The sequence below is a fragment of the Salvelinus namaycush genome, chromosome 4 (assembly GCF_016432855.1).
Source record: "Salvelinus namaycush isolate Seneca chromosome 4, SaNama_1.0, whole genome shotgun sequence".
NCBI classification, from domain to species: domain Eukaryota; kingdom Metazoa; phylum Chordata; class Actinopteri; order Salmoniformes; family Salmonidae; genus Salvelinus; species Salvelinus namaycush.
The window spans coordinates 26,762,683-26,788,903 of NC_052310.1; the positions used below are offsets into that span (position 1 = coordinate 26,762,683).

The 26,221-nt window shown below is 44.6% G+C and overlaps 1 protein-coding gene across 1 annotated transcript; it reads left to right on the forward strand.

Annotated features, from left to right (window-relative positions):
- Window positions 1–1,982: 1,982 nt before the first annotated feature.
- Window positions 1,983–26,005, forward strand: LOC120045813 (nuclear factor 1 X-type-like; the record flags this gene model as incomplete). The annotated part of the gene is made up of 11 exons (XM_038990748.1): window positions 1,983–2,049; window positions 3,491–3,565; window positions 3,711–3,831; window positions 4,192–4,227; window positions 4,813–4,943; window positions 6,087–6,161; window positions 10,218–10,346; window positions 15,415–15,590; window positions 16,616–16,763; window positions 18,198–18,289; window positions 21,004–26,005. Coding segments are annotated over 11 exons (1,065 nt in total), but the record flags the coding sequence as incomplete, so codon positions are not given.
- Window positions 26,006–26,221: the final 216 nt, after the last annotated feature.

Here is a 26,221-nt window from a genome sequence, read left to right on the forward strand (position 1 = left end):
TGAATGGAGGGGTATCCCTACTGTTGTTATGATGACCCAGACTCTTTTTTTTTTTTTTTTACTGTGTCAAAAATGTCGATAGTATATAGGTTCAAGTTCAATTGCATATTAAGATGTTTTTACATAGTGAGAGTATGGCCAAATGAGGTTGTATTATTTTCTAAATGAAGGGCCTCAACAGACTTAGATGATCCCCTTATACACCATCCTACAGTTGAAATGTTGGCTTGCACTCTAGTTCACCTTATTTACCTCTTACTGGAATGTAATAATGGTCTATGTCTGGATCTGGATTTCCTTATGTTTCCTCCTATTTTCCTTGATGATTTGTCAGTGCGGCTCTGCTGCAGTCATCCAGTCTAGCTTTTCATTTAGCAGCTTGCAGAGGTCCAGTAGCACGGCAGACAAAGACTGGAGACAAACATCCCGGTGGTTTTATTTTCACTCCATTTGCAGTGTATATCCTCTGTAGATCTTTTATCTTTCATACCACTGGGCCTGTGTGAGAGTGTGTGTGCTATCAACTACCAGGAATGTATAGGTACCGCCAAAGCTAAGATGGCTGCCAAATGCTAAAATGGGTGCCAGGATTCCACAGAGTGACAGCATGAGGGAGGGAGAAGCAGAGAGAGTAGAGAGAAAAAGCGAGAGAGGGACTGAGACTCCAGAGTCTCCGGGTTCGCGCCCAGGCTGGGCTGGGTTCGCGCCCAGGCTCTGTCGCAGCCGGCCGCAACCGGGAGGTCCGTGGGGCGACGCACAATTGGCATAGCGTCGTCCGGGTTAGGGAGGGTTTGGCCGGTAGGGATATCCTTGTCTCAGTATGTAAAAATTTAATAAAATGTATGCACTCTACTGTAAGTCGCTCTGGATAAGAGTGTCTGCTAAATGACTAAAATGTAAAATGTAAATGTAAGATGAGGATGCTGATGGGCTTAGATGGAGCGGAGGGAGGGAGGGGCCTAGTAGTAGGGGTAATGGGGATACTTGGCCCACACTGCCTTAAACCATACAGTGCTGTGGGGGTAATTGGCTTGAATGGTATATATGATCCAACCATAAAGCTCTTCAAGGTTGCATTACGCAGCAGAGAAAGAATGGCGCCAAACCAAACTAGCACAGGCCTCTCTGTGCACAGTCGTTAAGGTAAAGAGCTGAGTGAGACGCAGTCCCAATGACGCCTCGCGGACCCGGGCTTCACATTTACACTCCTCAGCTTACACTAGTCATCAGTGTGGAGGGAGAGAGAGGCTGCAAGCTGGGGTTACATGGGAACTTCACCTGCCACACTGTGCCAACGGCCTGCACTCAAACAGGACTCCCTGTGTGTGTGTGTGTGTGTGTGTGTGTGTGTGTGTGTGTGTGTGTGTGTGTGTGTGTGTGTGTGTGTGTGTGTGTGTGTGTGTGTGTGTGTGTGTGTGTGTGTGTGTGTGTGTGTGTGTGTGTGTGTGTGTGTGTGAATGTTCACTGTGGCTCCCTGGGCCTGAGAGAGAGGGATGCTGAAGAAGAGAGTGGGGAGAGTAAGGGAGAGAGAGAAACAAGAGAAAAGGAAGGAGTACCAGAGATACAATGGGGCAATAAATGTCACAAACACACAGTCGTTTCATCTCTCAAACTGGAACACCAAACCATTCCTCTTTGATACTTGATGACCAATACGTTGGTATTAGTAGTGATTCCTCTACTGTGAATGCCTCTGGAAAGTAAAGTCTTTGGTGTTTGATTTGCCATTTCATGACTCTAATGTTAAACCTGAGCGGAAATAGCCAACCTTTAATCTAAGACCCAATTCTGCCTCTGGAAAGAAGGGGTTTTAAAATACTTTCCAAAGTGTTCCTATGCCGTCCTCCACCCACTGCCCCCTCACCTTGGGTACCGTCCAGGCATCTGTCTCCTGCCTAACCTCCACCTCTCTCCACCATCTCTCTCTCTCGCTTTCTCTCTCTCTCTCTGTCTCTCTCTCTCTGTCTCTCTGTCTCTTTTCCACAGAATCCGGACAATCAGACAGCTCAAACCAGCAAGGAGACACAGACATCAAGCCACCACCCAATGGTGAGTTCACAGTTTGAACATATACACTGTCATTTATACATGCAGATGCATGTTTAAACACTTTCACACACACCCAAATACACACACACACACATCCACCCACACACACACACAGGCCAGTATAGAGTGTTATTGTGTGTCCCAGTGGAGTTGGGCCTGGGTTTATTATAGTAAGGCGAGCTGATGTTGCTGGGCCTGGCTGTGAGTGTGGCACCCCACTCATAAATCACCCTGACGTTATTGGAAGATGGGAACCACATGGTCGTGCTGCCGACTGGAGCTCTGACCTCATACAGCCGGCCCCGCTGCGGTTAACCCAGGCTGAGGCAGGCTGAGGAGAGGGTGTGGAGTAGGAGCACCACTAACCATGGAGAACCTGGACATCCTACACTCTTACACAAAAAGGTGCTATTTAGAACCTTAGAGGGTTCTTCGGCTTCCCCATAGCAGAACCCTTTGAATAACCTTTTTTATTGCAGGTAGAACCCTTTTGGTACCAGGTAGAACCCTTTCTACGGAGGGTTCTAATGTACATGGAACTCAAAAGGGTTCTAACTGGTACCAATACACAATATGGGTGTATACACATTCCTTTACACCCGGCCAGGGACCTATAGACTGAGTGGACACTACAGACTCTACACTACACACTACAGCACTGTTTCTTAGTCATGCTCCTGGGGAGCCAACGGGGGCACATTTTGACCTAGCACTACACACCTGATTCCAGTAACTAAAGGTTTGATGATGAGTTGATTAGTGGAATCAGCTGTGTAGTGCTAGTTCCCCAGGAGCAGGAAACACTACACCATAGCCTTAGATAGAGAGCCTTGGTCACTCTATACACTGCCCACTGCCAGGGCCTGTACACACAGCATACACTAGAGCTCTTAGAAAGCTTAAACACACAAATACAATCCACAATCTATAGCAGTAATGACATCATACACGTTGCAACAAGCTCTGACATACTGGATGCCCACTGGACACCATGTAAACAGTGTGTGTGTGTGTATGCATGGTGTGTATACAACTCATACAGGGCACAATCTGTGGAGCACATTAAGGCCTCCTGCTGGACAGTGTTTTGACATGCTTGACTTGAAGCAGTCATGACGTGAGTACCTGTCCATAGGGCTTTTGATAAGTGCGTGATACGTCCAACCAAAGCCATTTCCTATCTTATAGAAAACACATGCTAGTGCCTTCCACTGTGGTTTATCTGTTTTTCTATGCCTGGCTTTTTCAGCTCCCTCTGTGTGTGTGTGTGTGTGTGTGTGTGTGTGTGTGTGTGTGTGTGTGTGTGTGTGTGTGTGTGTGTGTGTGTGTGTGTGTGTGTGTGTGTGTGTGTGTGTGTGTGTGTGTGTGTGTGTGTGTGTGTGTGTGTGTGCGTCCTAGCATCTTCTCATCATCCTCATTGCTCTCATCTCTGTTTTCCCAGGGCACTTGAGTTTCCAGGACTGCTTTGTGACTTCAGGGGTGTGGAACGTGGCCGAGCTGGTCCGAGTGTCACAGAGTGAGTCACTGCCTCTCCTCTCTGTCACTCTCACTACACACTCACCAGTACACACAAACCTCAAGGTTCTCACATGCATTTTCCTACTATACTCTCTGTTTAAAGAGTTGTGCAAGAGTCACATATATCTGTGTGTGTGCCTCAGCTCCAGTGGCCACAGCGTCCGGCCCCAACTTCTCCCTGGCCGACCTGGAGAGTCCTGGCTACTACAATATCAACCAGGTGGCCCTGGGACGCCGCTCCATCACCTCCACCCCCTCCACCAGGTACACACACACATTACCTGATTATTTTGTAGCCTACTAATACTAGCTTCTGTACGCTCCAGTCTATGCTGTCTAACCTTTGTGAATGCTTTCCTCACTCTGCTATGATTGCGTGATGGGACCTTTCTTCTCCTTCCTCTCTCTATCCCTCTCTTCTCTGTGAAACTTTCTTCATCTGGTGTTTTTTCCACCTATCCGTCAAACTGTCTGTCTGTGTTTTTTCTGTCTCTTTTTTCCCCCTTTCCTCACTCACTCTCTCTCTCCTTCTATCTCTCTCTCTCCTTCTATCTCTCTCTCTCTCCTTCTATCGCTCTCTCTCCTTCTCTCTGTCTCACTGTTTCTCTCTCTCTCACGCTACAGGACTGAAATGGAGCTTTATGCAAGTCTCCCACGGAGGTAGTTATATTCACTCCACTATATTTCCCCTGACACTACTTTAATATAGACCCATTCAGACTCAGCCAGACGGACAGCCAAAAACACATACAATTCTTTATTTGGATCCACTTATGAAACATTGTGCATTAAAGGACCTATGTTTTTACAGGTCTCGTATGGACTTGAATCCAAGGAACACTCTCACTCACTGTACATACACTTACGCTCTACAATACTTTAGTCTAAGCCAGGGGTAGGCAACCCTGTTCCTGGAGTGCCACAGGTACTGCAGGATTTTGTTCCAACTAGGCACCACATCTGACCAACTGAGCTAATTGATCAGTTCAATGATTGCCTAAATTCAATACACCTGGTCTTCCAGGTGGGTTAAATCAAAAACAGGACCAGAGTTGCCTACCCCGGTCTAGGTACACAATCTAATCTGAGGGACTGTAACAAACATGGCCATGTTCAGATAAAGCATGTTGAATAAAGCCGCTAGCTGCACTTATCTGTCTCTCAGCAGACTGTACTTTGTCTCCCAAGTAAATAATATTCCTGCCTCCACACCCATTAAGTCCCTTTCTCTCTCCCTCTCTCCAGCTCCAACAAGCGCAAGTCCATTGACGACAGTGAGATGGAGAGCCCGGTGGACGATGTCTTCTACTCGGGCCGCTCCCCTGCGGCCGGCAGCAGCTCCCAGTCCAGTGGCTGGCCCAACGATGTGGACGCAGGTTAGATACCCCCATAACCCCCCCCACCCCATCTAACACCTCCTGCTGTGCTTTATGGTACTGTATCCCCCTACTGTCTGCCAGACCTGTTTTCTTCCCTCTACCCTCACTCCTCTCCTTCCCTCCTCCTCCTCCTCCTATCCACCTGTTCTGTAGGCCTGTGTTTACACCTTTTTCTAAATACTTTCAGTGTGCTCTGCAGTAGTAGTATGCCAGTGTGTCTGGTGCTCGGCTCTGTGCTCAGTAAAAAAAGTATTAGATTCAGGCTCCTTGATTGTATTTTATTTTTGTTACCTTTATTTAACTAGGCAAGTCAGTTAAGAACAAATTCTTATTTACAATGATGGCCTACATCGGCCAAACCCGGACGACTCTGGGCCAATTGTGTGCCGCCCTATGGGACTCCCAATCACTGCCGGTTGTGATACAGTCTAGACTTAAGCCTCTATGAAAAGCTTTGTATTAAAGATATAATGTGGATAGCTTTCGGCATAATAGTTTCCAAGAAAATATCTCTACAAAATCCTCCCCCTTTCTTGAAATCACAAATCCTTTCAAAGTTGTGACTCTACACAGACTCCCATAGACGCTCCATTCTCTAAGCTGCACCCTCCAAACCTCCCTGTCTCCTTATGGTTTTACCCTCCAACTCCTCTGTTGTGTGTTCAGCATCACAGCACAGCATCACCACTCCCTCCCATGTGCCTGTATCCATCACCTCATATTCAACCTGAATAATGGTCCCTTTAGTATAGTTGATATCTTCTATCAATTATCAATTCAATTCTATAATAGATCATGTTCATGAATGAATGTAATGTATGCATCCCTTTCCATCCCCAACCCTCACAGAAGCCTCCTATTCTATTGGTGGCCAATGGGAAAGGTGGAGGGAGAGCAGTGAATGTATTTGTAAAATGTGTCTGATTTAATGTGGCCTCAATAAGGACGCAGTTCATTTACAAACACATTATAACAACATAATATTCCTAATTGTGCCACTGTTCTTATTTCATTACATGTCAATCATCCTGTACTTAGCTCTCATGTCATCAACTGAGTGGATTGTGGTTAACGTTCCACCCTGCTAATTCCCCCTCCTACGTTGTTAACTGTGCCCTTCTCTCCTGTTTGGACTTCCAGTGCAGCACCATTTGGCCAGTGTGCAAGAGAGGAAGATAAAGCATGAAAACGATGGCGTGCAGTTCCCTTACCATGGTTAGAAAACATTGCACTCATATATACGTATTATAATCTATACTGTACATTAACTCATGCCACCCTCAACTTGTACTCTATGCATCTCTCTGTCTCTCTGCTTGTCTATTTTTCCACACTTCCTAGCGAGAGTGTTCTCTCCGTCCCTCTCTCAGTCCCTCTCTCCGTCCCTCTCTCCATCCCTCTCTCCATCCCTCTCTCCATCACTCTCTCCATTCCTCTCTCCATCCCTCTCTCCATCCCTCTCCTCTCTGCTGCTGTTGGGTTGTTCTTGTTTCTCTCCCAGATATCTGTTGTGGTTTGTGGAATTACCAAAGCCTTTTGGTAACCCAGTAGCTTCACCAAGTCTATTACTATCTCTTAAACACTGTGTCCACTTGTTTAAGGTAGAGGGCTTGATTAGGGTTGAATATTTTCTGATTCAGGCTGCCAAGAAACTGTAACCTACTGTTCATTGATTTAATTGATTTCAATGTATTATTTGTACTCTTTTTGCATTCGCTCATTCAAAACTCTAATTTCAGTTAATTTACATTGCAAAAGAGTTTTGAATTGCAGTCATTTAGTAATTTAGTCAGCAACACATGCATCAGTGGTATAGCCATGTGAGAGTGGGTAGAGATTCTAGAATGAGGCCCTGTCTCCTGTTGAGTTGCTGTGAGATGCTTCACCCAGTCAGTTACTGAGGCGGTGCTGTTCTGTGCCCCCCCCCCCCCCCCCCCCCCCCCCCACCCATCTGTCATAGCCTCCACTCAACAGTGGACACCTCCTCCAACAGGCAAGACAGGAAGAGAAATGCAACACAAACAAACAAGACTAAATGCACTCAGGTGTGCCGTCAAGGCACAAGGCACCGTCTGTCTCTAAAATATTCCACATACACACACACACACACACACACACACACACACACACACACACACACACACACACACACACACACACACACACACACACACACACACACACACACACACACACACACACACACTCCCAATCTGGAGAGTAGCAGCGTTCCGGTCCAGATGGTGCTTCCATGTGTCAACAGCAATGGGAGCTACTGGGGTACAGCAGACATCTGTTCTGGTGGTGGTGGTGTATGGGGAGAAAGGGGAGAGGGTCTCAGCTCCCTTCCAAAGGTGATTCACTACCTGAATGGAAGGCTCTGAGGCATATGAGGTGATCATGTAATTCATCATTACTTTTGCTGTCTCCTGCTCTGCTGTCTCCGGTGCCTGCTGAGGGGACATTGATACGCCTCTATGCATTTTCATTGGTTGTTTCCTTCTCCTCTCTCACTTCATTGCAAGATCAGCCCATCACTGTACTGTAGTCAACGTATTGGTCTGAGATAGCTTGTTGAAGGAGATATGTTTGGTAGGGAACATTGTGTTTTTGATGACGTGCATTTGTGTTGATGGGAGTGAGCGGTATGTATATGTGTCTGTATGTCAGTGTTCTTCTTCCTGGTTGTGGGTGGGGGGGGGGGGGGGGGGTCCCGGGTTTTTTGTGGCAGTCAGCTTGTTAGTGTGGAGAGGCTGGAAGGTCATGGGAGCAGTTGATTGGCTGCCAGTCTGCCCAAGACATGTGCCAGGAGTTGGTCTGAGAAATAGCGCAGAACAATCGATTGTGCTCGCTCACGCATACAAACGAGTGCAAGGAAACACACACACACACACACACACACACACACACACACACACACACACACACACACACACACACACACACACACACACACACACACACACACACACACACACATTCAGAGAGAAACAGAAACTGAAAGAGAGAGATCAGAGTAACTTCTGTTAACTCTAACATGCAAATCTTTCCTTGGGCATCTTGGCCTTGTCCTCCAGCCCAGCTCTTCACCTAGACATCACATTTGTTACGATAACTAAATGAAATCTATCAGAGTGCCCAATCCCCCTTTAGCCTTGGTGGTTATATTCAGCATGTCCACCCTGAACATTTGTCTCATATAGCCAGTAGCGGTTCACTGGGTGAGACACATTCCTATTTTAATGTCCCAATCCTCTTAAAGTGCCAGAGTGCCATGCTGTGTTTTTATCATCATTAATACCATGCCACCAAATGGATCATCACACTCCCCACTCCCACTTGGTGTCACACATTCCTGCCTAGCAGAACATACGTGCCCGCCTACCCATTTCTATACTTACCAATGCCCACGCAGGCCCAGCTGCAACGCTGCAGTCAGAAGCATTGTGGGTAATTGTTGTGATCAAATGTTTCCCGAAGTAACACTTCAAAAACGTATTTCAGAACGGCTGCCCCGTTAGAGTTTATATGCTCAGCTTGTAAAAGCTATTTCAGCATCTCCCAGGGCCGTACTGAAACTATCCCCTTTTTATTTGATGTGTTTGTTTTATTTGTGTGAATATGTGTCGTTTAGTCGTTTATGGGACTTCTTGCTAGTCAGGGGTTTTTTCTGTTTGTGAATTTGTTAAAAATAGTTTTTGCGTGCGTGTGTGTGTATGCACATAATGTCACAAACTGTGCAGTATATGTTTGTGACTCAGGACATGCAAGCATGTAGAAAAATGTGTGTTTGAGTGCAAAACTATTTTTATTTCTTATTTTGATAATTATTCTCTCCAATACTTAATTCCATTCTTTGAATATCGTGGCTCCCGGAGGTCAAACACACCACTTGGCAATGGTCACAAACCCTACAATTCGAAATTGCCTGTTCCGATTACCATACATCAAAATAATTTCCCTCAAACCCTGCCTCACGAGGCCTTGATCATAAAACAGTCTCTTTTCATAAAACAGTAGCTCTTACACATTTGGCCATGTTTCTGGGCCAGTTGGTAAGCCTGGCCTATACTTAGTGTGCCTGTTTTTACCAAACTGGGGAATAGTTCATAGTCCTGAAGCCTCAACTGACATTTATAGAAGTAGGAGGACACATTGATATGTTGTTAAATATATGTGCAGGCTATGCCGTCACTCTTCCACTCCCTTACTTTCTCTCACTCTCTCTCCCCTTTTCCATCCATCCTTCATTGGCGTTGGGCCGTCTGCTTGCCACCCTGACTGAACAGCTTGTGTGTGTGTTCTGTATCTACCATATCTGTAGGAGATGCATTAACACAATGCAGCCGAGTCTCCCTCCCACCAGCCCAGAGTTACATACATCTGACAGACTGACTTACAAGCAGTAGGCCACTAAATTAAAGGACATATTGATATATCTGTTGGCAGGCTGCAGCTACAGTATATCTGAATATAGCTACACACAGTCAATGTGCCATAGGCACATTCTGGCCTAGTTGTGAAGCAGTACAAAATCACACTCCTTGTAAACAGGCACGTTAACAAGTGCAGTCTGTAGGGTGTGTGGGAGGAAGGATGTATTCACGGTGTTGTCATATAGCTGGAGGTCCTGCTGTCTATAGGGATGCTGGGTGCTGAGATCACTGCTGGTGTGGGATTGGTGGTGGGATGTTGTGGTTTTTTATTTGATTTTCCTATACCCTGAGACAAGCACTATCAATGGTGAGGTTGGGAACTGGATGCTTGCTCATGGACTCCACGCAGAGAACCAGTTACCATAGCAAGGCACAGTAGAATGCCAGTGATCAGAATCCTGTCTTTCGCTCATATACTCCAATGGTGGCAGCAATTATAATGCCATTGCATTTCCCAGCTCTCTCTCTCTCCACTCTGACACTGTGCCCCAAGCCTTCCTCTGAACCCCCCACCCCATCCTGCGCCGCTTCAAAACAACCCCCCCCCCCCCTGGACCCCCACTTTACTCTACCCTGGTTCTGATATGCTACAGCACAGAGACCGTACACTAACAGAGAGATATGGAGAGAGAGAGGTTGATCCATCGGTGTAATCAATCGATCCATTGATTTCAGTAGATCACAATTAATAAAACCCATTAAAATTTTTTAAGTAGAAGTCTTGAGTCTAAATTTAAGTCTACAGTTAAGTTGATTTGATAGAGCAAATAGCCACCAGCCTGTTCATTAAACCCACGTCTCTGTTCTGCCATTTTGTTGATCCCATTTTTGCCAGGACTCTCCTCGCCTGGTTCTCTTAAGAAGCCGGGGAAATTCGATTTCAGCGCCCTGTCGCAGCAGACGAGGTCGCCTCGCATGGCGTTCACCCACCACCCGCTGCCAATGCTGGCGGGAGTGAGACCAGGTGAGACCCCCCTGACAGCCCTCCCAACCCCCTGCCCATCCCTCATCCCCTGACCCAGACCCAGTGGAGGGGTGGCAGTGAGTGGTGTCCGTAGGGGAAGGCTCTGCTGTCCCACCCTGTGAGGGACAACGGTAGTAGAGCTATGTTTTTGAAAGAAACCTGAGGCACAGAATATACAGTGCATTCGGAAAGTATTCAGACCCCCTTGACTTTTTCCACATTTTGTTACGTTACAGCCTTATTCTAAAATGGATTCAATGGTTTTTCCCCATCATCAATCTACACACAATACCCCATGATGACAAAGAAAAAAATGGTTTTTAGAAATGTTTGCACATATAAAAGAAAACTGGAATATCATATTTACATAAGTATTCAAACCCTTTACTCAGTACTTTGTTGAAGCACCTTTGGCGGCAATTACATCCTCAAGTCTTCTTGGGTATGACGCTACAAGCTTGGCACATCTGTATTTGGGGAGTTTCTCCCATTCTTCTCAGCAGATCCTCTCAAGCTCTGTCAGGTTGGATGGGGAGCGTCGCTGCACAACTATTTTCAGGTCTCTCCAGAGATGTCCGATCGGGTTCAAGCCCGGGCTCCGGCTGGGCCACTCAAGGACATTCAGAGCCTTGTCCCGAAGCCACTCCCATGTTGTCTTGGCTGTGTGATTAGGGTCGTTGTCCTGTTGGAAGGCGAACCTTCACCCCAGTCTGAGGTCCTGAGCACGAGTCCTGGAGCAAGGTTTTCATCAAGGATCTCTCTGTACTTTGCTCCGTTCTTCTTTACCTCAATCCTGACTAATCTCCCAGTCCCTGCCACTGAAAAACATCCCCACAGCATGATGCTGCCACCACCATGGTTCACCGTAGGGACAGTGTCAGGTTTCCTCCAGATGTGACGCTTGGCATTCAGGCCAAAGAGTTCAATCTTGGTTTCATCAGACCAGAGAATCTTATTTCTCATGGTTTGAGAGTCCTTAAGATGCCTTTTGGCAAACTCCAAGCAGGCTGCCATGTGCCTTATACTGAGGAGTGGCTTCTGTCTGGCCACTCTACCATAAAGGCCTGATTGGTGGAGTGCTGCAGAGATGGTTGTCCTTCTGGAAGGTTCTCCCATATCCACAGAGGACTTCTGGAGCTCTGTCAGAGTGACCATCGAGTTCTCGGTGATCTCCCTGACCAAGGCCCTTCTCCGCCGATTGCTCAGTTTGGCATGGCAGCCAGCTCTAGGAAGACTCTTGGTGGTTACAAACTTCTTCCATTTAAGAATGATGGAGGCCACTGTGTTCTTGGCGACCTTCAATGCTGCAGAAATGTTTTGGTACCCTTCCATAGATCTATGCCTCGACACAATACTGTCTCGGAGCTCTACGGACAATTCCTTCGACCTCAGTGCATGCTCTGACATGCACTATCATCTGTGGGACCTTATATAGACAAATATGTGCCTTTCCAAATCATGTCCAATCAATTGAATTTACCACAGTTGGACTCCAATCAAGATGTAGAAACATCTCAAGGATGATCAATGGAAACAGGATGCACTTGAGCTCAATTTCGAGTCTCATAGCAAAGGATCATAGCAAAACCTCATAGTTTTTTTTTTAATTAAAAAAAACAGTTTTTGTTTAGTCATTATGGGGTATTGTGTGTAGATTGATGAGAAAAATAAGGCTGTAATGTAACAAAATGAGGAAAAAAAAGTAACAAAATGAGGAAAAAGGTAAGAGGTCTGAATACTTTCCAAATGCAAATTAGGCTAGAGTATAACATACAGTTGTTCCTTCCTGTACCCTGTAAAGAGATCAGTCTCTGTCAGTCTGTGGTTGGGTGCTTGGGTGACTGGGTGAAGAGCCTCCATTTCTCTGACCACCACCTTCCCTGATCATTACCTCCCCGAGCCACACTGCCCCAACCCACAACTATGGTCTTACAACCGGTACATATAGTTAGTTCATGATGGGCACATGATTTATTGGCTTCAATACGTTATTATACCTAGCCTGATAGAAACTTGGTGTACAGCCCTACATTCTCATGAGTCCTGTATTTTTAGAGAAGACATTTGTTCTTGTTCTGTTGAGTATTTCTGCTCATGGCTGACAATGTCTTGCCATTTTCCCTTAAAATGCTTTAGGCTTATGCCGTTCACCATCAATTATTTTGTCATCAACCTCTTTCTTCTCCTCTCTTTCTTCTCTCTCTCTCTCTGACTGAGACGCCTATGGTCGGGGAACCCAGGGAGTGTGTGAAGAGCTTACTGTTATTGTGTCTGGCAGTGGAACATGGTCATTGTGTGAGCCAGTGGTTATTTCAACCCCCTGGGGGCATCGACAAAGATCTCATGATGAAATCAGATATCAACAGTTGCCACAGGGCTGTAACTGGGACATTTGCATTCTCAATTGTATCATCACTATGAACCACCAGTTCTGAAGTCATTTCTTAAGAGCTCAAAGGAAGTCATTGTGAAGGGTGAACAGCTCACCATAGATAATAAGCATCTGAACTCCCAACTCAAAGCTAAAAGTTCCTAAATTGATCAGAAGCAGTCAGGTTGACCACCATGTACTGACATCTACCTCAGAGATGCTGAGATTGCCTCCTACACTCTTAGAAAAAAGGGTTCATAAGCTGTACCCACAGGAGAACCCTTTTTGGTTCGAGAGCGAACCCTTTTTGGTTCCACATAGACCCCTCTATTGAAAGGGTCCTACATGGAACAAGTCTGGTACTTCCTTTGGAGCAATTGCCAAATGCCTGAAGGTACCACGTTCATCTGTACAAACAATAGTACGCAAGTCTAAACACCATGGGACCACGCAGCCATCATACCGCTCAGGAAGGAGACGCGTTCTGTCTCCTAGAGATGAACGTACTTTGGTGTGAAAAGTGCAAATCAATCCAAGAACAACAGCAAAGGACCTTGTGAAGATGCTGGAGGAAACAGGTACAAAAGTATCTATATCCACAGTAAAACGAGTCCTATATCGACAGAACCTGAAAGTCCACTCAGCAAGGAAGAAACCAGTGCTCCAAACCCGCCATAAAAAAGCAGACTACGGTTTGCAACTGCACATGGGGACAAATATCATACTTTTTGGAGAAATGTCCTCTGGTCTGATGAAACAAAAATATAACTGTTTGGCCATAATGACCATCGTTATGTTTGGAGGAAAAAGGGGGAGGCTTGCAAGCCGAAGAACACCATCCCAACCGTGAAGTACGGGGGTGGCAGCATCATGTTGTGGGGGTGTTTTGCTGCAGGAGGGACTGGTGCACTTCACAAAATAGATGGCATCATGAGGCAGGAAAATGTATGTAGATATATTGAAGCAATATCTCAAGACATCAGTCAGGAAGTTAAAGCTTGGTCGCAAATGGGTCTTCCAAATGGACAAAAACCCCAAGCATACTTCCAAAGTTGTGGCAAAATGGCTTAAGGACAACAAAGTCAAGGTATTGGAGTGGCCATCACAAAGCCCTGACCTCAATCCTATAGACAATTTCTGGGCAGAACTGAAAAGGCATGTGCGAGCAAGGAGGCCTACAAACCTGACTCATTTGCACCAGCTCTGTCAGGAGGAATGGGCCAAAATTCACCCAACTTATTGTGGGAAGCTTGTGGAAGGCTATCTGAAACGTTTGACCCAAGTTAAACAATTTAAAGGCAATCCTACCAAATACTAATTGGGTGTATGTAAACTTCTGACCCACTGGGAATGTGATGAAAAAAATAAAAGCTGAAATAAATAATTCTCTCTACTATTATTCTGACATTTCACATTCTTAAAATAAAGTGGTGATCCTAACTGACCTAAGACAGGGAATTTTTAGTAGGATTAAATGTCAAGAATTGTGAACAACTGAGTTTAAATGTATTTGGCTCAGGTGTATGTAAACTTTTGACTTCAACTGTATGTCATTCCCATGCCTGTGTGAAATTGTTTACTGCGTTGTTGTTTTGTGTCGTAGATCCAGGGGATATGAGGGAGGGGTTTGGGGTATAGCCCCCCCCCCCCCCCCCCCCTCCCCTCCAGAGAGCTTGGCCCTAGCCCAGTACCTAATGGGATTAAGGGGGACTAAAGGAGCGGGGAGACGGCTCCACCGGGGTAGCATGGATCCTGGCAGGGAGCGATGTGCTGCTTGGCTGGGGGGCACAGGGCCCTGTCTGGGGGTAACACACTGGAGTTGGCAGCCTCACGCGGGCAGCTGGAGGCCCTGCCGGGTGAGGCAACACTTAAGGGGGTAGACTGGCACACCAGAAGAAAAAGGGAGAGGGTGTGCCCCGCTAATACAAATCAAGGAGATTTGGTGATGGATATACATCTGACAGAGAGGGCTTTGTGTCCCATTCAAATGTTCATTCACACCTCAGTCTCCATATTCAGCTCGGCTGGGTGACTTAAAGCGAAATACTTTCTCACCCTCTCATGCAGGCACAAAAGAGAGCTTCTGTATTCCCTTACAGACACAGCAACACCGGAACATTTAAACCCCCACACCTGCACACAACCAAGTAGATATCGTGCAAGTGTAGACCACTAACACATGCACATAAACTCACACGTACATAAAGATTAGTCTTGTCAAAGAGGATCGTTGGAAAGCAGCTTGCCTATTTAAATGCCAAATTGCTGTGGCGCCTGTGAATCACACCCACAAAACAGCACACAGACGCATTAAGACGTTCTAATTTAAGACAGTGCTCAATGATCTCTTTGTCCTTTTTATTTTTTTGTGTGGTTTGGGAACTGCTTTTGTAATGTAGACCATTGCATTTGTGTGCTTGTTTATGTGTAAGCATTTCCTGTAAAGGCTCATTCTTTCTTGTAATACATTTTCACCCTCAATCTATCATGATTTGATTAAATAAAACTCCAATTTGGACCGATGTCACTCAATGTGCCTGTCCCTGGGTCTTAAGATGTGGCCGCTGTTGACTGTTTTAAACTAAAAGCCCTTTTGAATGTTCACTGCTGAACCACATGTCTCGCTGTTAATCTCTTTTTCTCTCTTATTCACTCTCCCTCCTTACATCTATCTAACTAACGTATGTGTCTTCTCAGGGAGCCCCCGTGCCTCAGCCTCTGCCCTGCACTTCCCCTCCCCCTCCATCATCCAGCAGTCCAGCCCGTACTTCACCCACCCCACCATTCGCTACCACCACCATCCTGGACAGGACCCCCTGAAGGAATTTGTGCAGTTTGTCTGCGCTGATGGCTCGGGACAGTCTGGCGGCCAGGTAAGTTTTGATGTAAGAGGAGAGTTCAGGGGCTGAGTGACACCAACCACTTGTACACTAATATAATCACACATGTGCACAACAAAAGACCAATGAATGCAGTAAGAATAGAATTCCACAAACATCTGATGTGTGGCCATGCAAACGACACAAGCATGACTAAATGAAGTTTAGTGATTGGTGATTATTAACACTCTATAGACATGTACTGTGTTTCCCTGTGTAAACACTACACTGAGTACAGTACTGAGATAGAGACCACAGGTTTGTTTGTGTTTCATCACTTGCGGACACCATTTGCTGTTATTAAGGATAGATACAGTATGATGATAGAGGAGTGAAACTGTAACAGTGAAAAACATGAAAACCTTTAAGTTATGTAGTATGCAAGGTAAGGAAACAGGGTTGACTTTCTGATACATTTTTTTTTACTTAAACCAATTGCCAAACTGTTGCACCAGTGAGGAGAGAAAGCAAAATACTACTATTGACAATTTCCTGTTGGTCCAGGGTTTTCTGTACTTAATCTTTTTTCCTTGTCCTGTGCTCTTCCAGACCCTAAGGTTCCCTTTTTTCTTTTGCTCCGCCCACCCCCTCAGATTATGTAATCATCAGCACGAAAGCCTACAATCACAGCACATTTCAATCGAGCATACATGTTCTGTCTTCCGTTTTTATTGTAATTATTATTTTGCGTGTTGTTGGTGTCAGGTTTTCTTAGTAGAGTATTTTTCCCATGTTTTGATTTGTTGCCATGTTATGGACAAACCCCACCACCAACTGTGCTCTCACCCCCTCCCACTCACCCCTCCACCATGGACCACCCCAGAACTCCCCTCCGCTCCAAATCCCCTATCAACCCTCCATAAATGACGCAATGCACATACATCATTCGTTTGGCTGTTGTTTCCAACACCCCCACTTCTCCCACCACCCATCATGGATCTTTTTTGGACCTGCGTCCTCTCATGCCGTGTGCGGGTTGTCACATATCGCCATCCTGACCCTGTTTGTGTTGTCCGCAGCCAAACGGGAGCGGCCAGAGCAAAATGCCGGGCTCCTTCTTGCTGCCTCCACCTCCCCCAGTGGCCCGCCCAGTGCCCCTCCCCATGTCCGACTCTAAATCCAGCAGCACGCCTCCCGACGGCGGACTGACCTCGCCCACATCTCCGTGTAAGTGACCCCACAGACCAAGTCAAAACCAAAATCACCCAATATTTTTTTTTTTTTACTGGAGCTCCCCCTCTGTATCTTTAGGGCCCTGGCCATCCATCCTCTGCTCACTCCCATAGTAAATACCCCCCCCAACAGCCAGCTCACCTCCTTCACCGTCTGGGATCATACTGACCCTAGAGTTATGACAGAAGCCTGTCACCATTCTCCTCTGATGACCCTTTTGTGGTGTCCTCCAGGGCTCTATATTAGGCCCATCCTCTTTCTCTTAGAACGCCCATCCTGAGCCCTGCCTTGAATAACACTAACCCTTCCTCGATACCCCTGTGCCTCTGCCCTCACAGATGTTGACGCAGCAGATTGCCATCCTGGTTTTCCTCCGTTTATATGTTTTATTTATCTCATATGGCCAGCCCCCGAGATGTCAGTTGAGATCGGAAGTAGTCTAAAATAGAAGTTTGATCCATTTCCTTTTTGTCAATTGCTCACTCTAAATCACTTTCTTTCTTTCTTTTACTAGTGGCACATATTTAGGGCAGTTTGTGGACTCCAAAACATCATGCTCTAGTTATTCTGCCATTTCCCCAGAAAATATCCAAACATGAAAATAATATTTGGAGTTATATTTTATTTTTTAGTTGAATAGATTTTTTTATTTTTTTACTGAGTTGGTGGTGTTGTTGCTTTGAAGGTCAGAATTGGAGTTCTGCTTATGTATGTGCAGTTTTAGACTGAATGGGTGTGTCCATGGGGCGTGTCTGCCAAAACGTTTCTCACCTATGACAGGAGGGGCACTGGACGGAGCACTTTTCTTTCTTTTTCCTTCTCTTTTTTATATTTCAGATTTTTGTATTTTGTTTTGTTTTATAAAAAAATTTCAACCCCCTCAATCAATGTCTCAGTCTTTTATGTATTTTATCTATGTTACTGATTCTCAAACATGAGGGTTCCAAAAGGGTTCTGCATCTGTCCCCATAGGACACATTTTGGTTCCAGCTAGGACACATTTTGGTTCCAGCTAGAACCCTTTTTGATTCCAGGTAGAACTATTTTGGGTTCCATGTAGATCCCTCTCTGGAAAGGGTTTTACTCCATGTAGAAAATATTTCTACCTGGAACCAAAAGGGCTTCTTCAATGGGTTCTCAGCAGAAGAACCCTTTTTGGTTCTAGATAGCACCTTTTTTGGGACCAGGGTTATAGTTTGGAGAGGTCCGGCTCAGTTCAGTAGCCCTACTCTATGATGCGTAGGGGGATTTACAGTAACAACTCTACGTGTGATGTCAGGATGAGAGCTTAAAGCAGTATTTTCATTGCAGTATTTTCTGAAATTATGAAACTTAAGTACAATGCTCCGTAATTTATTTTTATTGAACACAGGCTGTGGTTTGTGCTGAAATGGTTTGACCATTTCTCCTTTCTGTGTCTGTCTGCAGCTTACTCCACGTCAGGGGCCCCAGCTCCCAACAGGTTTGTCAGCATCGGATCACGGGACAACAACTTTCTGAACATCCCGCAGCAGACACAGGTGAGCAAACAGCTTTAGGGCTTGATTCAATCTGTATCGCTGAAGTTTGCGATTTGAAAGTGAAATGTAATTTCCGATTGAGTCGACATATGCAGCATTACCATGACTACAGTCTCCGCTAATGCAGGAACATTGCCTTTACATTTCTATCGTGCTGTAGCACAGCTCTTCAGCGCTAAAGATTTAATCAAGCCCTTACTCTCATCAACACTAGTACCAACACTACCAAACTACTGCATTAGCACATTAGCGCTTTCTGCTGCTTTCCACAGTGTGTGTGTGTATGTGCTTCCGTGTGTGTTTTCCTGTGGTGTGCATGCGTGCATGTGTATTTCTTGTGTGTAGGAAACCTGTCTGTTTTCATTGAGATTATCAGCCCAACTCAGGAAACTTACTTAGGTGAATGGATACATGCCGAAATATTTCTTATTCCCAAACTGCCCCCTAAATCTCACTGGTGTATTTCCCCTCCCTCTCCTCATCCCATGATTTGTTGTGAATGTGTGTTTCACCGTGTGTGTGGTTTACCGTGTGTGTTAAACTGCCCATCTGGAGCCTGGCCCTCAGGCAGCAGGCTCTCTCTCTCCACCGCACTGCCTCTCGCTCATATGCCTCCTCCATTACCCACTGCACTTTTCTCATTAGTGTCCAACCACACCCGCCCCGAGCCAGCTCTGCTCCACACTCCTCCCCACCACATGGAAACCATCTGAAGCCCTCTGCTGCTCTCACCCTCCATCCCTACACTCCCTCGCTTCACTCCCTCTATGCTCTCCCTCAGCTCACTCTCTCTCCCTCCTACCGCCCCTCTTCGTCCCTCTCTCTCTCCAGCTTCGTAACATGCCCTGTTTGACTAACCCACCCCGCTCATGAGGCTCACCTTACACCACCGTGCCAACTCTACGCCATTTTGTCCTTTATCCTCTCTTTCTGAACAAACTCAGAACTATTCAGATACACACATACACACACTTCCTGTGTAGCCCTCCAGTGCTCTGTGCTATTGAGTATATTGTGTTTACAGTATGGTTTTAGTTTGCACTGGAGAAATGAAATTGTATAGGGAGCTTTAATTGGTTGCATATGTAGCTCAGAAATGACATTGTTAGCATAATACTCTATCAAAACATTAATAATGTGCAAAGGCCTTGTAAAAAGTCTGTTTGCTGTGACTGCAGGGCCTGAATAGAACTCTCACTCCCAGAGCAGAGATATTTGGTCTCCAAGTACCCTCTGGTGGCAGCAAAGGGGTTCTACGGCCAGAGGAGATAGGAAACAGGAAAATGAGCGAGAGGGAGAAAAATAGTGAAAGAGGGGGAGAGGGAGAGTTTCAGCACAGTCCTCCTCAGAGAAGTCACGTCCCGACTGTCTGGTTGCCCGCAGCAACCAGACATGATGTCATAGTTACTTGAACTTGAGAGGGGATGCTGGGGGAGGTAAGGGGGTGGTCACTACTGCCAAGGATTCCAGAGAGAGTGCTAGAGGGAGATAGATGGAGAGAGAAAGACAGAGAGAGAGTGTAACTGACAGGGGAAGAGTTACGAAGCCCATAGGCTGCTGGGACAGAGCCTATGGCAAGAGGGGGGAGGAGGGAGGGCAGGAGTGGGGGGGTATTCAGGCGACCTGTTAGTCAAACAAAACAAACAGCACCTCCCCGGAGGCCCAAAGTTTCCAAGGCTCCAGAATGTTGGCCAGTGTTGACTGGTGCCAGATCCCGGCCGGCGACCCAGTTCTGCTCTATTTTCACACTGAGTGGGAGAAACTCAATCTGAATACAGGGAGCGCCAGCCATCTCTCCCCCCGCTGCATGTGGACTCTGAGTCCAGTAAGGAATAACAACAGCCATTAGCGGCAGAGCCAAACCATACTATAGTGTGGTACAGCCATGGACAGTCAGTCAATATAGCTGGGAGTATTTCCTCAATATGACAAGGGGCTGACAACTGTTGACCATTGTTAGTGTATGGAACGTGTATGGGCCTCTAGTGGTCAATTGTGGAAATGAGTGTTTACTTATTTTCAATGGTACACATTTTAACCTGAACTTAAAACTTCTTCGGGATCCGTGGGTCCCCCACGGGACAGTTGAGATAACGTAGGCTAATGCGATTAGCATGAGGTTGTAAGTAACAAGAAAATTCCCCAGGACATAGACATATCTGATATTGGCAGAAAGCTTAAATTCTTGTTAATCTAACTGCACTGTCCAACTTACAGTAGCTATTACAGTGACATAATACCATGCTATTGTTTGAGGAGAGTGCACAGTTATGAACTTGAAAAGTTATTAATAAACCATTTAGGCATATTTGGGCAGTCTTAATACAACATTTTTAACATAAATACAATGGTTCATTCGATCAGTCTTAAACGTTGCACATACACTGCTGCCATCAAGTGGCCAAAATCTAAACTGCGCCTGGGCTGGAATAATACATTATGGCCTTTCTCTTGCATTTCAAAGATGGTACAAAAATAAATGTGGTTTTTTCTTTGTATTTTCTTTTACCAGATCTAATGTGTTATATTCTCCTACATTAATTTCACATTTCCACAAACTTCAGTGTTTCCTTTGAAATGGTATCAAGAATATGCATATCCTTGCTTCAATGCCTGAGCTACAGGCAGTTAGATTTGGGTATGTCATTGTAAGTGAAAATTGAAAAAAAGGGGCGGATCCTGTTAACAATGTCCTCTTTTTTTCTATTTAACAGTCTTGGTTCCTCTGACATGACCTGTCTGCAAACCAGCGACTAGAATCTTTCTTTACAATTGGGAATTGAAACATGGAAAACAGAAAAATAACCCACAGGAAATTGCCCAACAATCCTTATGTCTCACATAAAAAGTAAAGCAACCCAGGAAATCTTAGCATGATACTAGTAGAGGAACTCTGGACCCAATTACCTAAACAGACAGAACCCCCCATTTTTAAGACAGGAGGATCATAGGATTTGGGAGAGGCAGAGGACAAGAAGTCATCTCTCACATCCACCGAACCAGCAAAACACGGCAACACAAAAAGAGGAACCTGAAGAGAAAAAAGGTCACCTTCTACTTCGGAACAAGGACACATTGTGCAATGGATGAGAAAAGCAACTGTTCAACAGTCAAAAAAACTGATGTAGGAGTGGGGATTGAAATTGAAGGGACATCAAATCACTCTCTTGAAGGCACAAAACACGCCATCATTTAAATGCGGTATGCTCCCCACTGTCAAATCACAAACAAAACAAACCCATTAGGTTCCAGTGAAATACGTAGCAGTCCATGCTACTGTGATGTCTCCCTGTCACTCAACACACTGTTAATTGACCAATATTTCCCAGTCTTATAGCCATTAACCTAATCAGCCCCACTACTAACAAGACAGAAACCATGCCAAAACATATCCTAAAGGTTGCACTACAAGCTGAATTAACACTAATCTCATGTCCTCTATTACACCTACATGGCATGGGGGGAAAACAGGCTTACCTATGATTGTATTGTTATTATTAGTGAAAGAGAAAAAAACTGGATATGAGAGGTCTCAGCCCACAGTTCAGCAACACCAAGGCCTCCACTCTAACCAGCATCCCAGCAGAAGAACCCAAACCCAAGTAAAGCAAAATGCCCAGTTCACTCTTGCAAAACTACAACCGTGACAATAATCAAGTGCTAAGTATACCCACTTTCATTTGAATGATGAATGCCAGTTGTAACACACATATATACACACACACACCGGGCCCAAGTGGTATTATTACGTCTATAACACATGCTATTCACACGTTTCCAGTACACTCTTTTTGCCCCTTGTAGTAGACACAGAACCCAACACACATACTTAGTTAAAAACACAGGCCTCTGCATTAACACCCAGAACTACACAGCTACAGTAGTAATATTCCCTTTTGCACAGAATTGTTTTATTTTTTGTTTCTTCTCTTATTGGACTTGTCCCTCTGAATTTGTCCGCTTTAAAAAATGTTGTGTTTGAATGACAGCACCTTATTGAGAAATACAGCGGGTGGGAGCGAGACTTCGAGTGGTATTGCCAGGAAAGGTGATTCAGTCAGTGTAGTGAAACCGTGACATTAGGTTGCTGAGGACCCAGAGTCCACCTCCCTCCCATCTCCCTGAAGTTTACCCTTTTTGTTTACACTCCCAGACTGCCCCTGTTCCAAGAGCAGAGAGCCACGCTGCGGAGCAAAATAATGATGTGACATATTTGTTCCCATGTTTGGGGAGGAGAGCCTGGGTTGAAGTCAGAGGCCATATTGAGATGGTCTGGCAGGGTGCTATGGTCACCTCTTTTCCCTGACACGATCTCAGCTCCCCATCCTATCCAGCCTGTTCAGTCAGCCCTTATAGATCAAACTGCCCTAAAGATACTTTACCAGCCAAAAGTTAAACCTTTTGAAATCAAGAGGGACAAATTAAATGAACACAGCGGCACTTGACAAACTCACATGCAAACTTACAGTATAAGTAGCAGTTACAACCACCCAGCCCAGGCCAGATTGACTGTAAAGGGAAGTCTTAACATAGGGCAATCTCTGAGGAAACCTTTTGTTTTTAATCATTCGCTTTTTATTTGAATTCCTAACATTACTAAGATTCAGTTTGAAAGTGATTTTTTATTAAGGAACATCAGCTCAAATCACCAACCTCACAAAATAACTGGACTGCCTGGCCATGTACTTCACTGCAGGGAAACAATGTTGCCAGACGGCAACCATCTCATCAGCTTGATAGAGAACTAGCACTGCTGAATAAGAATTATGATGGCTATGGTGATTTCTTTTCTAATCTATGGAAGTGCCTCTGTATTCCCATTATGCAATTTGTTAAACATGAATTCAGGTTCTTTTTCTCACATATAAGCTAATAGTGAATGGTGGTGAAATGCTATGTCTGGGGAGAAAAACAGTGACAGCTCACTGAATAATTGCAATCATCTTTATATATACACACATATATATTTATAGATATATACATTTTTTTATTTGCTAAATAAGCTCTGTGGCAGTCTAGTTATTTTTTGAAGCATGGCACAGTCAATTGATGCATCTTAAATATCTGATTAGAGCAAAAGTACCAGTCCCTACACCCACACCTACATCTAATAGCATAAAGTGTCCATGGCAAATACTATAGATACATGATTTATATAGCAAACAATAAAGTGACATTGTAGTCAAGGAAAATAACAGATTAGATTTTGGTTATTCTTTCTTGTTTGGGAAGTATTGTTGTTGAAAAAAATGTATGTATGTTGATTGAGCCATGTGCAATGCCTTGGGTAGAAAAATTGTGTTTGTCTGTTAGAGATTGTTTAAGGGTGTCACGAGAAAAGAGGCGCTAAACCCTCTATTTTTTTGTTTTAAGTCCACTTGCTCCGGGACTCTAAACATGAGGGCAGACAAAAAAAATCCCAGTCTTTGTAAATTGAAAATTAGTTTTTTTTTTCCTTAGTCATTTAAAAAAACAATATTTGTAATGATTTGTTTTCTAAATCTGGGAGGGCTGAAGGAACAATTTAGCAAAACAAAAATATATATCACTAAATGAAACTGGTGCTTTTTACAAAATAAAGTACATTCAAACTCTATTATACATAAATAGTAATAAACAAAATTAAGTGTTATCATAAAGCACATTTTAGGAAACATGCATTATTCTATTTCTCTTTTTGTATTTACCAAGGGGGGAGGGGTTCATTATATGAAAAGGTTGTGATAAAGGCATTTTTCTTCAACCTTTATCCCAGAGCAGGAAGAGAACCTTTTTTGAGTTTGATTAGATGTTTATCCTGACAATGGGATGATGAACTAGTGGAAAAAGGCATGATGTAATGGACATCTGGGCCATGTCAGTATCACCAGAGAACTGACTAAAACATGACCTATTTAACAGATGAATTGCAACTATCATCCAATTTTCTAAGCTGTGGACATGTTTAAAACTTGATTACTTCGGTTGGCCAGTTTGGGACACAGACAAGATCTTCCCCATTTTGGGAGATGCATCAGAAATGGAATCCATTTTTCTAAGTGTTAGCTCAACCACAAAGTGATTAATAGCGTTTGGAGAGATGGGAGGTGTAACGTGAAATACATTTTGGTAGGTTTAGTTGATTAGTAGACTCCTATCTCAAACCCAAACAAGAGGTGGGGGAGTGTAAGGTATATTTTGAGCACAGAAAGGATGAGAGCAGGTTTAAATCAAAGTGAACCCTTCCCCCTTCCACTCCCAATCCGCAGTGTAAATTATTCTAAATATTTGTTTGGTGATGTAGTGTTAGAATCAGAGCATCTTAAAGGTTGTCCCTAAAAAGTGCCTTTTGTTCACAGACTCCATCTTGTAATCCTGAGTGCCCGTCTCAAAAAAGTCCCCTCCTTCATATTTCTTCTATATCCTCTCCTTCTTCAAGCTTTTCAAAGCAGTATATATAGTACTAAAGGAAATTGGTGTGATTTAGTTATTTTTATTGTTGAATAATTAAGAAAAGCAACAACAACAACAAAAAAATCTGTCTTGCTTCTCTTCCTGTATCTTGTCTTCTGTCTCTCTTGGACACTGGAGTAGTCTGTAGCTGCGTTACGCTCTCCTTATCCCTCCCCAAACCCCTTTTCTCTGAATGGAGGGGTAAAAAAAAGCAAAACTTTGTCTGAGCAGAATGCAGTTAGCTCACATGTTATTCTTGTCCGTACGCTTCACATTGTATACCATACCGATCTCTTCAGCTTCTCCATTGAACAGCTAATGTAAGTGAACAAGTTACACCGGTGGGCTCTTGGGATGTGGCGAGGAGAGGGTCTGTGAGGGCGCCTAGTTTTTCAGTGGGATGTATTTGATGACATATCACAACATGGAGATAAGATACACATAGGAATGTCCCTCTGAATGGGAAAGTGAGCTGCATGGCAACTGGGGTAGAATAGGCAGGTTTGTTTAAATCTTATCTTTTTTTCACAGAATTTGGATTTTCGTATCTTATGCAGCAATGCTACATTGAGACCATTTAATGATGCACCTTTCTAGTGGTTGTATGAGACCAGCTATTAAAACAAGTGAAAAAAGGACCTGAACTGACTAAGCACCTTATAACGGAATGGTTCCAGCCCAGGTAGACTGACAGGCTCAGGTCCACAATCAAGAGAACCATTACACCCATTTACTAGAACCCCAAATGAACAGTGAGAACAATTACAGACTAAAGTCATATGTGGTAGACAGATAAAGCACCTTGAAATTCCACCAGCAAAATCAAGAGCAGGCTTGATAGAGGGCCTACTTGTTTCCTACAAGAATATGCACGTTTTTATTGTAAGTGATTGAAGCCAGCAGCAGTATTAGCCTTGACAAGTAACGCGCCCCAGTCGAGAAGCCAGAGTGACAGGTTTCAGTGTGTGCTTTGCTTGGGCAGAACTTTGATCCCTAGCTATCTTGCCCTGCAGCACCAGAGAGCACTCTCTCCCTGGCCCTCCATCTTTTTATTTTCCTTCGGGTTTGTTTTTAAGTGTGTAGGGCCATGTTGTGTAGCGTGAACCCCCAGCTGGCCTTGCCCCCCACCCCCTAGCTTCCACCGCACCCCTCAGTGCAGCTTCCCTCCCTCAGGAATACACCTCCCAGAGCCCATGGTGAAATGCATGTGTTAAGTTTCTTTTCCATAATAATAAAAAGTTTGAAAAGAGCAACACTTGAATAAAAGGATGTTCTTGACTGTAACTCACCTGTTTCTGTCTGCTTATTTTCAGATTGCTGTTTGATTGGGTAGGTGGTTTGCCTGTGCTGGGGATGAGAACCCTAGAGTTGCATCATGTTATAGAGTGGGGTAAGAGGCCAAAATAGTTTCACTGCTTATCAGAAAATCTACTTACCAATACTGATAATGGAGGGTCAAGTCCACAGGAGTAGCACTACTCATTCCCACATCATACCGAA